General features: G+C 39.3%; 2 protein-coding genes across 2 annotated transcripts; both read right to left on the bottom strand.

Moving 5' to 3' along the window:
• Positions 1-6,743: 6,743 nt before the first annotated feature.
• LOC127129998 (WD-40 repeat-containing protein MSI4) lies at positions 6,744-8,710 on the bottom strand. The gene is made up of 8 exons (XM_051059084.1): positions 8,641-8,710; positions 8,124-8,322; positions 7,854-7,935; positions 7,648-7,721; positions 7,335-7,446; positions 7,155-7,229; positions 6,987-7,066; positions 6,744-6,873 (listed from the first exon to the last, which is right to left on the bottom strand). The coding sequence occupies exons 1-8, from the start codon at positions 8,672-8,674 to the stop codon at positions 6,744-6,746; spliced, it is 786 nt and encodes a 261-aa protein (XP_050915041.1). The 5' UTR covers positions 8,675-8,710.
• Positions 8,711-9,108: 398 nt separating this feature from the next.
• LOC127129997 (probable galacturonosyltransferase 3) lies at positions 9,109-12,191 on the bottom strand. The gene is made up of 5 exons (XM_051059083.1): positions 11,687-12,191; positions 10,096-10,223; positions 9,780-9,920; positions 9,315-9,649; positions 9,109-9,223 (listed from the first exon to the last, which is right to left on the bottom strand). The coding sequence occupies exons 1-5, from the start codon at positions 12,189-12,191 to the stop codon at positions 9,109-9,111; spliced, it is 1,224 nt and encodes a 407-aa protein (XP_050915040.1).

Genomic DNA, 12,191 nt, shown 5'->3' with positions numbered 1-12,191 from the left:
TATTTGAAGGGAAATCAGTTGAGTTGAACCCATCTGGGGTTCCGATGAGATACCATAGGGAGGACATGATTCCCATGGCTCAGCTGATACTCATGTTGGTTCTCACAAATATAAAACCCAAGTCTCACACCTCTACCGTGCCAATCCCAGTGGCACATCTGGTTCACTGCATCTTCACGAATATTCAAATTGATGTGGCGAGGGTAATTGCTTTAGAGATGAAGTCCGTGGTCGAGAGCGGGCTAAAGTCGGGGGCACGAGTTAACTGCACCCTTGCTTTCCCGTGTCTAATAATGGCTTTGTGCCAACATGTGAAGGTGAAGCTACCCTCCCGGAGTCAAGTAAGGATCCCGCCGGCCATCAATGATAGATATGTGGCCAAGTTTTGCAAGCCTAAGAACTTAAGAAGTGGTGCAGCTGCTGGTAATACCGGGACTTCTGATGGTCCTGGTACTTTTGCTCATGGATCCGATCCTTTCCAGCAGGTTGTCTGCAACTACAATTGGGATTGGACGGCGGCAACTCAGCGCGCCATGGTTGACATGCACGATTCTATGCAGCTGTTGCAGTTGCAGGCACGTGACCCCTCCGGTGATCACTCGATGATAACGCGTGAGCAGTTTCTGCAGAACGCTAGCTGGCCTGTGGACAAGCCTATGTTTGGAGAGGGGACGGGTGCCGGTGCATTTGGTACTGGTGTTTCAGGTGGTGCTGAGGATGATGGTGATGATGACGATGATGATGATGATGATGCTACCGGTTCTGAAGCCGGTAGTGATGAGGGTTTTGAGTCCTTTGAGGGCTAAGTTTGTTTTATTTTATTGTATTTTCCAGATTTGTTGTATTTTGATTTTGGTTATGTACTTTTGGGGTGTTTTGTCCCCCATGCACATTTTAAAATTTTTAAGTAATAGTTATTGTTTATGTTTTTAATTTGTGTGTTTGGTTCAAATTTCTTTTGTTTAATAAAATTTTGGTTGTGAGTGTCAAACCTTCTAGATTGGTTGCTCCTCAAAGAAATATCCAATGAAGGTGCATCCGAACTTGGATGGCAATGATAAAAATAACAGGCGAATAATGCTAAGGTACATGCTTACCTTCGGTTAGAATTTTAGAATGCATTAAGAACTTTACTCTTTTTTGTAATTGAATATTGTTCTTTTTGCAACATAATTGAAAGAGTGATTCACTTAGGACTTAGAACCACAAATTGTGAGGAAACCTCCATTGTACACTTAAATGCTGGATTCTAATAAACTTTGTTGATTCATTTGATTCATGCTTGGTCTTTTATTATTGTGAATATGTGGAAGCAATTAGAAATGATCAAGGCGCTTGTTTTCTATCGAGCACAACCAGTTCCAAATACAACTTACCCGTGAGCAGAGAGAGTATTCGTTAACCCCTTCGAGCTTAAACAGTTGAATCTCGGCTTGAAATAAAGCGAGATGTCAAAAATCTTTTTTCTTAAAATCCGGAAAATTTTGATAATTGTTCTTTTGCCGTAAAAGTCAAGAGCATTCACTTAGGGTGAGTAAAAGAAATAAGTTGGGGAGAATGAAAATGAGAATCGGTAAGTGCCACAACTCTTGAAAAATCGAGCAAGCATTGAAAAAAAAATATATAAAATATAGAAAAGAGAAACATCTGTTTTGTAAATATGATGTGAAAGAAAAGAAAAAATAGAGAAAATGAAAATGAATGCTTGCTTGGAAGAAAAATAGTGAAAAACAAAAATTGAGTTGTGAAATAAGAGTTGTGAAGGTTTCAAATGAGAAACAAATGGAACGAAGTTGAGATGTGTGAATAATGTACAGTGAATGTCTCTTTTGCATCGGCAATTTCATTTTCAATGGCCTTAGAAATGACCCTTGTTTGTTAACCTAACCAAGCTTCAACCGAAAAGTCCTTAGTGATCTTCGTGCTTCCACATTACCATTTATAATTGTTAGACATTGTATGAATTGAATTGATTTCTTCATTGTTTGTTGGAGAGTGAGATTATTCCCGCGGTTGCAAACGCGTAATTTCTTCAATCCTTATTCGAAGAGGAGAGATAGGGTGATTCATTCAAGATAATATTGTTGTGGATAGATACATATTTCGCATTGCTATTAAGTTTTAGTTCTTGTGCATTATGTTATTCTAACCATTGGGAATTTATGCCTGGTTGATTTTCTTGTGTTTGAGCCGTTTTATCCGACTTCGGAGAAACCTTTTTCTTAAAGCAAATCCTCTTGTCCTTTAAGAGGCATACTTTGCTTGAGGATAAGCAAGAATCTAGTTGGGGAGAGTTGTTAGATGCCCAAAAGTGCTTATTTGAGCTATCAAATGTGGGCATTTTTCACTCCTTTTTGTTGCTAAAGCGTTCGAAACCGCCTTTGTTTTAGATGAATCGCAATACAATGTTAAACGATCTTGGTACCTTTGATTTGTGCGTTATTGTGCAGGAATTAGGCATGAAATAATAGAAAATGAAGGCACAAGAAAATGGCAAGGGACCAAGAAAAAGAAAGCATTCATCAGCATGCTCGCTAGGCGAGTGTTGTGGCGAAGTGCTCGCTAGGCGAGCACCCAGCGAACATCTCCAGTATTTTACAGTAGCAAACATCAACAAACTCGCTAGGCGAGCAGACAGCGAAGGTGGTAGTGAACACGTCCAGACTTGGTCAAAAGCGCAGCCAGCACTCACTCGCTAGGCGAGCCATTAGCGAGCTCCCAGCGAGCAATTCCAGTAGCAAAACCTCCTAAGCTCGCTGGAGCGAAGGTGGAAGCGTGGGCTTCGCCTAGCGAAGGTTTTGTTCGCCTAGCGAACATGTGAAGTCTGAAGTTAGATATTTCTGGGCGCAGGTGCCTCTGGTGCCTATTTTAGGGGCTCGCTAGGCGAGCCATTCTGCTCGCCTAGCGAGCATGACAGCTCAGACCATAGTACTATAAGTAGCAAGGGCTACTTTTTGGACAACAACTTAGATTTTCCTAGATATTTTCCTGCATTGCTCTTTGGATCATTTTGTGACCTAGAAACCCATTTTATCATTTCTCTTCATCTCTTAACAATCTTTCATAAAAAGAAGGTGGATTCCCATCCAATCTCGATTATTCGACTCGGATGTTGATCAACCTTCTTCCGAAACTTGTTGACCAAGTTACCATGAAAATGAGTAGCTAAGTTCTTCATTTTGTCAAGGTTAGATGTAGATAATCATTAGCTTTGTATGTAAATGGGATGATCTTCATTTGTAAACTCTTTAATGATGAATATATGGTGAAAACTTTGTTTTATCGATAACTCTTTGTGTTGGTTTATGATCGAGAGATGTTTACCAACTCTTTACCTAGGTTCTCATCCAATCTTGTTTGTTAGCTAGAGATAGTAATAAATGATTTTGTTCACCATAAAGTTGAACCAAAAAGTTGTCATTTTGATAGATTGTGTTAGAGATAAACAATGGATCAAAATGGGAAAACCCACAATGTGTGTTAGAGATAAACACATTGGGAGGACTTTGTGAAATAGTTTATCATCTAAAGGAGTTTATAAGTCTTGTTGATCGAACATATGCATGCAAAGTGATTGTCGAACCCTAACTTTGGCAATATTTCTCAAATATTAAAACCAAATCTTTTACCGCATTTTCTTACACTTTTATGCAAGATACCGTGACTAAAACCAAAAACCATTGTTACCTTAAGCTAAGAATTAAAACAACTGTCGAAAGGCGGCGATATCTCACAATCCCTGTGGAGACGATAACAAAAACCCGACACTTAAAATTACAATCAACACTCCCTCCATAGTCCGACAAAACCACGTTATTAGACCTGATGTTGGTGTCGTACTTGCCAATCTTCCTCAGAATATGGTGTGGCATGATATTGACCGTGGCAACAGTCGACCAAAATTTTGTTGACGGTCATGCATTCCACCTTTGCCCTGATCAACAGTGGTTTCAAATGGTTTTTCATGTTCATCGTTGGTCTTTCGAACACTGCCTCTTGGCTTTCAACCGCACCATCGTTCAACACAAAATAGCATCTTGGTTGGTGCAAAGCCATTTCTTCAGCATCAGCATTGTCCCCCGACCCGTCGACTTCAGTCACACACTTGTATTCTTGTGGTAGGATTGATACCACGTTGACCAGGATGTCGAGGCTTGCTTCAGGTTCTGAATTGAAGTCATCAGTCACTTCATCAGAACACTTTTCAGTTGGTCGACGGACGTACTTTCTTATCCGTTCTTTCGCCGCTGTATCGACCTTCACAATTTTATTCTCAGTACTCGCCTTGCTGGTCATGCCTCTCGCAGCATCTCTTTCAGCCTGTTTACGCCTCTGAAATCATCTCCATTGAGTCCGTGTCATGGGGTTCTTTCCCAAATAGTTTTCAGAGATATGAGTCTTCTTTTCAGACTTGAATTCACGCCTATAGTTTACTGCTAGACCTCCTCTAGTATCAGCAGCAACCCCTTGTGGGGTGTCTTATCTTTCCTGAGGCTTAATCCAAGTACCTCTAGGAGCACTGGCCGATGGCACGTAGCTCTTGGGCCTTGTTGGGCTATTTCCCACAGCCCTTTTTGAGCCTCTCTCATTATGGTAACCCCTGGTTGGCACATTCCTTTTGCTCTTACCCAGCTGCAGCTTCTGGAAGTTCTCTGTTGCTATTTTGTCGGTGACAACACCGCACCTTGGGCACAGGCACACATGTGAACCCTTGTTTTTGCAGCGATACAGAAAATCCACCAAGTCTTCATTAGCCCTTGGGTAAACTTCAGCTATATCGACATTTGGGCTTTCCCCGGTTTGTTCCAGCATGTTGGCCTCATCATACTCGCTGATCTCGACCATGTTGATCTCGACTGGTTCCACGAATAGGGCTTCCTCCTGGTGAAGAGGATCAGTGTCGATCTTCATCCTGCGCCCAGCAAATTTCAACCTGCCTTCTTAAATCGCTTTTTGAACCAAATCCCTGAAAAGGTAACAATTAGAGGTGTTATGACCAACATAGTTGTGATATTTACAAAACCCTCTTTTCTGTCTTTGTTCCAACGGTGGTATTTTAGTACCATGAGGCACCACCATCTGCCCATCTTTGACCAATAAGTCAAAAATTTCCTCACACTTCGACACGTCGAAAGTGTAAGTTTTCGCAGGAAATTTTGGGTTGTTTTCAACAGGATTCTTTCCTTGCGCAGGTAACAATGAGCGACACTCATAGGTGGACCCTGGCTTTAGTTCAGCCACGTCGATTTCTAATTCGGTCAATGAGGCATAATCGGCCTCACGTATTAGGTCTGTCGCGTCGTATTCGACAAACGTTACCTTTTCTTTCTTAGACTTATTGTGCCTAATTTTTTCTAGCCTCAATCGTTCTAGATGTCGGACTCTGTCAGCCAGTTGTGACATACTTTTCACAAAAGTTGGATCTATCTTCTTCCTAATGGAATAATCTAAACCTCACTACAACAAACAAGACCTTAGACAGCGCTTTTTTTAGCCTTAGACAGCGCTTTAAAGCGCTGTCTAAACCTCCGCTGCTAAAGGTTTAGACAGCGCTTTTTTAAATCTTAAAAGCGCTGTCTAAGCCCCCCCCCCCCTTAGACAGCGCTTTGGCCAAAAGCGCTTTATAAGACCCTCTTATTTTAAATTTTTTAGGTATACCTTAGACAGCGCTTTTGAAAAGCGCTGTCTAAGCCCCACCCCCTTAGACAGCGCTTTGGCCAAAAGCGCTTTCTAAGACCCTCCTATTTTAATTTTTTTAGGTATACCTTAGACAGCGCTTTTCAAAAAGCGCTGTCTAAGCCCCCCCCTTAGACAGCGCTTTTGCCTAAAGCGCTTTCTAATCCCCCCCTTAGACAGCGCTTTTTACAAAAGCGCTGTCTAAGGTATACGAAAATTTTTGAAGCTTTTGTTTTAAACCACATTTTTTCCAGGTTTATAAACCAGAATTTCTACCTGTTTTCAACCAGATTTTGACAGACAATTATCACATTTTATATATGCCATTTTGGCCTTTTTTCTACCAATTTTTGGCTAACAAATATATATATACCAATTCAAACCAATTTTGCCTTAAATGTATCAAAATATATACAAATTTATGTACACATTTACAAGTCATAACATATACTACAAATGTACACATTAATTACACAAATTTATGAACAAACATTGAGCTTTATCATGAATTGACACCACTCCTCTTTGATTTCGTCCACTTGATCCTTTGTATAAAATGCACACTTGAATTCATCAAAGTACTACATAATAATATAACATATTTTGAATTAATTCCAACTATTTAATTATATGAGATATGTGTAAATATAAAAATAACTCATAAGTTAGAAATACATACATCGGTGGGAATCTTTAATCGGCCCAAAGCAAGAGTATCTCGCATAAACCTCAACATGAAATACCCGCAATCTATTTGATTACGTTGTTGAGGACACTACATATGAAAAAAAAAATATGGATTATAAATCCTAAGTTTTATCAAGTGTCATCACTAATATAATAAAAAATGTGGTAATTAAAAATATACTGCCACTTTAATCCATGTAATGGAGTTGGCGCCCCTCCTTGAGGTTTGGATATCTCGTTCGGCCCGAAAAGCTTGGACTCGGTATGCCGTGGAATCGCATTATCTTTTGATTTGGATTTTGTGGGAGTCTATTTAACATAACCAAGGAAAATATGTAAGTAAAATTTAACCCCACTTGATGTTGTAATCTGCATGGATGCTAAATGTTCAAACCAAAATATCTGTTTACCTGTAGGGTGCCACCTCCACCAGTGCTAGCACAGTCATCAGAGACACTAACAATTGTCCATGGATCAGCTGCATTCCAATGAAAGTCCACAACCTTATCCCTGGATACAGAAACTCCAACCAATTAGCATAATAGCATATATATATATAATGTTGAATTCCAAAGAACTGGATAAAGATAAATGAACATGTGTATGACCATCTGCTATCATACCTATGTCCTGCATGACGAAAGAACAAACCAGGGGAAGCCTGTGATACAGTTGGATCAGCAGAACCCAATGTTTTACCAACCTAAAAGAAACAATATTAATCTCACCAAAAAACAAAAATACAATATGCAGGAGTGATAGAATAGCTTTGAAACTTGTGGAGTTCAAACCTTTTCATGGTCCCAGATGTTTATAATGCCATCTTCAGCACCACTTCCAAATACAGATGATTTAGCAGGACACCACTGAAACAGATCAAAGTTGAGTCAAAGATCAAAAACTTCAAATGGCCTTTTAATTTAAATTTTAAACTGCAATTAATTGAAAGCAATGCAAAATCTTCCAGTCACCTGTACACAGAGGACTGGTGCTTCATGGCCTTCAAATTTAAAAATAGGAGACCCAACCCCACTACTGTTTAGTTTCCGGCGATCAAACATGCGAACTGAATTGTCCGCAGAACTGAAGCAAGCAAAACAAAAAATTAAAATGAAGAACCATAGCCCAAAAGTTTTTTGGTAGCCAGAAAAAAAAGGATCCAACTTCAAAGCTAAACTCATCAATGGAATTAAGAACCATAATAACTAATTATGAAGAAAAATCAGAAAGGCACATAAATCTTAATTTATGTTCATTCATAATACTGAGGGAAAGGGCATATACCCAGTTAGAATTAAGTTTATATCATGAGTATTCCAATCAACACAATGTACATCACCATCATGTGCTTTCTCAACCTGCATTAAAGAACAAAGTTAAGATAACCAAACAATAAGTACAAAGGATGAGATCTCTGGGAACTTGAAATGAAGGCAATAAGTTGTATTTACATTATTTTCCTCTTTTAAGATGAAATGGTTCATTCATACCTTAACAGCTGGAGTAGTTCCAACACGAGCATCCCAGAGTATGAGACAAGAATCATCACCTACACTACAAAACTCTTGTGCACTGCAATCCAAAACAACAACAAAAAACATGACTTATATCAGATAATGATCAGATAAAACCATTAATAATAACTTTAAAACAATATAGGTAAAAAAGAGTCCAAAAGTAATTCCATTAGGATTTTACTGACCCAAAAAAATAGATACACATAAACTACCACAAGCATGACTAATACAAGAAACAGCTACCTTGAAGGGCAAAATTGCACATCTTCAACAGTATCTTTATGACCACGGTAGATGCCCCTTGGTCCAACAGAGGGGCTTTCTGCAGTTTTCTCACCACTTCCACCAACATTAGAGCCCTGTTTAACATCAGGTCCTGCTTCAGTAGCTAAAGTTGCAATGTGATCATGAATACTCCATAACACCACATGTTTGTCCCTGCCTGTCATTAGGTAATAGGTATTCTCAACAGATCAGCAAAATACAATGTAGTATATGGAGTAAGCCATCCAAAAAGAGTAAGAATATTATTGATATTTGATCCTTAAGCAAATATAAACATAAAATAAAGTATTGTGGGAGCAAAATTAATACAGCATTATAAGTTCGCCACATTGAACAAATATTCTATAATCACACTGTGTTTTTGATATCAACACCTTAAAAGACTTTGTATAATGTTTGAACTTGATTAAGAAGTTCAAATCAATACAAAATAAACATTTGACATCTTATAGATGAAAAGGACTCAAAATCCTACCTCCAGAAAGAACATAAGGCTCAGTTGAACACATAGCCAATGCAAATTCAGCATTATCTTTATGCCCAGTTAATACCTGCAAAATAGTAGCCTACAATTTCAGGTGCCTGACTTTATGAATACAGATATGTTGAATGCACATTATTTATTTAGGCAAAACAGTGAATTCAAACTTCTAAATTACTTAGCAACAAAAGAAGTTAATTTATGAGCACTGTTGCTAAATAGCCAGTAGCCAGTAAGCAGTATAGCAGCACTATACCATTATCACATAGCAGAATTATAACAGTCCACTAATTTTAACAATCAACACTGCTTATGAGTACAATTAGCATTTTCCATCAAACAAAGGGTGGACCTAATTTATTTAAATTATGCAGGGAACAAAATTAAGATAATTAAAATGATAAATGGACAGTTGGTTTAGGGTTTAACAAAGGCAACTAAAAGATAATTAAGATATCGCGTTTAGATATTTAAATTATGCATCACCCTTAACTTCCTTGCCACTAAAATGCAGTCATAAAGTCGGTCCTTTGCTACAGAAAGAATGTGACCCATAGCTTTTGCCCAATTAAGTGCTCTAGCAAAGGCAATAGATTGAAACTTTATCATATGTAAACTGAAAGAAGCTTATTAGTCTAAGAAACAAGACAAAGTCTATAACAAAATACCCAGTCTGAAGCTCGGCATCAGAATTTGCATCTCCAATAGCTAGTTTACTATCTCTGGAGTGTTTGACAAGAGCTTCGTAAAGAGCAGTTTTGTTCTTAGACTTTGCAATATTGGAATAAGCTTTGGCCATTATTATTTGGTCTCGCATGAGTTTAACAGTGGAATCAGAATTTGGGTTTTCATATTCTTTCCTCCATATACTATACTTCCCGGTGATAGTGGTATCAAATCCTTTGGAGCGTTCAACTGCTGCTGACACAATGCGATTGTCCGTTTCTTTGTTTTGCTGACTAAGTTCAGCAGCACGAGCTTTTCTTCTTTCCAGCCGCATCATCTAAGGGATAGGAAACTATTTTTAAAAAAAGGCCAAACCAACAGCAACAAAAAAAAGGAACAAAACTCTTTCTCGTTCCCCTATCATTCATTGTTTGGCTTAGTTCCAAAAGACAAATTTGGACAATTACCCGGCGCTTGATTTTCACCGGAGTCATTAGTGAGGAGGAATGGGGAGTTCGAGCAAAGCCTTCTTCAGGATTATGTTCATCTGCTGAGTGCTTGAGATTGTCTTCAAATCTAGTATCAGTTTGCAAAGACTCCATTCCTTCCTGTAATTACATCAGATAATTACTACCAGATATTCCAGGGTCATCAATAAAAATAAAATACAAAAGGCAACTCAATTTGAAATTGAAGTCAAAACTTCATACACTTGAAGCAAGAAATCGAAATCCAAAGTTAAATACATCGCAGTGGCTCGTGTTTTCAGCAAAGACAAAGTACCTGAGAGTAATTTTGTTGTTCAGTCTTAGCATTACTAGGGTTTTCCCAAACCCAAGAATCCGATAAGTCCCTCATTTTCAACCTAGCAAGCTGAATATGACCGGAAGCATGAGGGGAAAGCGTAAACCCTAGAAATCAAATGGTGAACGAATTGGAGAGAATTGAAATGAGAAGTAATTACCAAAGAGAAGAAGAAGAAATTAAGCAGTTCCATGCGAGTGAGGTGAAAATGAATCTTGCTATATCATCACTGTGTTCATCTATTTGGGTTTAGATCAGATCATTGTTTTGTTAGTTGTGTTCCCATTTCTTTATTTCTAGTATCAGACCTTTCTTCATCCTGCTTACCCCAAAAACTAAACGACTAATTTCTATAATAAAATTAGGAAAATGCATGATTTCCAAAAGCGCTTTCTAAACCCCCCTTAGACAGCGCTTTTGGTTTTAATTTTTTTTTAATTTAAAGACTTTAGACAGCGCTTTATCAAAAGCGCTGACTAAGGTCTATATTTAAAAGCGCTTTCTAAAAGCGCTGTCTAAGGGGGGGTCTTAGACAGCGCTTTTAGAAAGCGCTGTCTAAGACCCCCCCTTAGACAGCGCTTTCATTATTTTTTTGGAACATTTTCTGTGTTTTATTTTAATTTTAACCTTAGACAGCGCTTTCTTTTAAAAGCGCTGTCTAAGATGCGCTGTTAAAAGTCATTTTTGGCGTAGTGCCTCCTGCGGCCATTTGAACTAGTTCATATTCTGGCACTTGTGTGAAGCACCTAGCCTTTAAAGACCTAAAACGATTCAGATAATCAGCTATGCTCTCAACGAACCTCCTCTTAATACTAGACAATTCCGCCAAACTAATTTTGGAGTGTCCTTCGTAAAACTATTCATGGAACTTCTTTTCTAGTTTGGCCCATGTGTCGATGGAACTTGGGGCCAACGAAGTAAACCATGTGAAGGTCGCCTTGGTCAGAGAAGAAGGGAAGTTTTTTACTCTTAAGCATTCATTATGAGCTAGATCCCCTGACTCTGTTAAGTATCTGGAGACGTGCTCTATTGTCGATTCACCAGACTCTCCCCCAAATTTAGTGTACTTAGGTACTTTCATCCCCCTGGGTGCCTCGACTTGGAGAATAAACTCAGCTAATGGGGAAATGTATAATGGCCTTTGTAACGTGGAACCCATGCCATTTCTAGCCATAATCCTTTCGACAATAGTTGTCAAATTATTTTCCACCGCCAAGTCTTCTTGTCGGTGTTGATCGATGATTTGATCAGCATCCTGCTGTCGGTTGACCATTACCACCTGGTTACGTCCCACAACTCCTTATTCGACGCCTTGATGTTGGGGGGGGGGGGGGGGGTCAAATGATTTGTCCTTCGTGGACTGTCTCCTCCTCTGCTACCCCTATCTCTATCTGCACAGGAACAGTCGGTCTAATCGTTGGCGTTATCTGTCGGGTTGGTGCCCCCTAAAAATTGCATAAACGCGTCAATTGGTTCGCCACCTGTCTGTTTGTTTCAGCAGATTCTTGGATTAGTAGATTGAAGATTGTGCCCATCTGGTTGGTCAACATGTTAACCAATTCATGGTTACTATCGTCCATTTGTTGTTTCAACACCGCTACTGAAGTGTTCGAAAGCGGCATGGTTCTGTTCTGAGGAGTGTTCCTTATGTTGCCCCCTTGCGTTGATCCTTTCAAGGGAGGGTTTGTTTCTGAAAACAGTGATGCACTGGATGTCGACTGATATCCGGGCATTAAGGAATACGTCATTCCATAAAGCGGATTTGTGGTGCCAAAGCGAGGCACATAAGGTCTGAACGTCGTTATCATTGATCCTGAACCCCCCGGTGGAGGCTGAGGAATTGATGTTCCAACCGCACCCGTAGTCGACATGGATAGGGTTGCATTTGTCATCGGCGGCAAAGTGACAACCTGTGAAACTACTGTTTCCGTATTGGATAAAGTCCCTCGTGGAACTTCATCAGTGTTAGTTTCTGACATCTTCACACTACTTCGTGGCTTATTATATAACTTGCCACTTCTAAGTTTCATGCAACTTCGCAACTGCTCTAGCACCGTCCCCACTGGGCGTGCCAT

This window comes from Lathyrus oleraceus, chromosome 3, assembly GCF_024323335.1.
Source record: "Lathyrus oleraceus cultivar Zhongwan6 chromosome 3, CAAS_Psat_ZW6_1.0, whole genome shotgun sequence".
NCBI classification, from domain to species: Eukaryota; Viridiplantae; Streptophyta; class Magnoliopsida; order Fabales; family Fabaceae; genus Lathyrus; species Lathyrus oleraceus.
The sequence above is the reverse complement of the archived record's forward strand: the minus strand, read 5'-3'. Positions and strand labels throughout refer to the sequence as shown.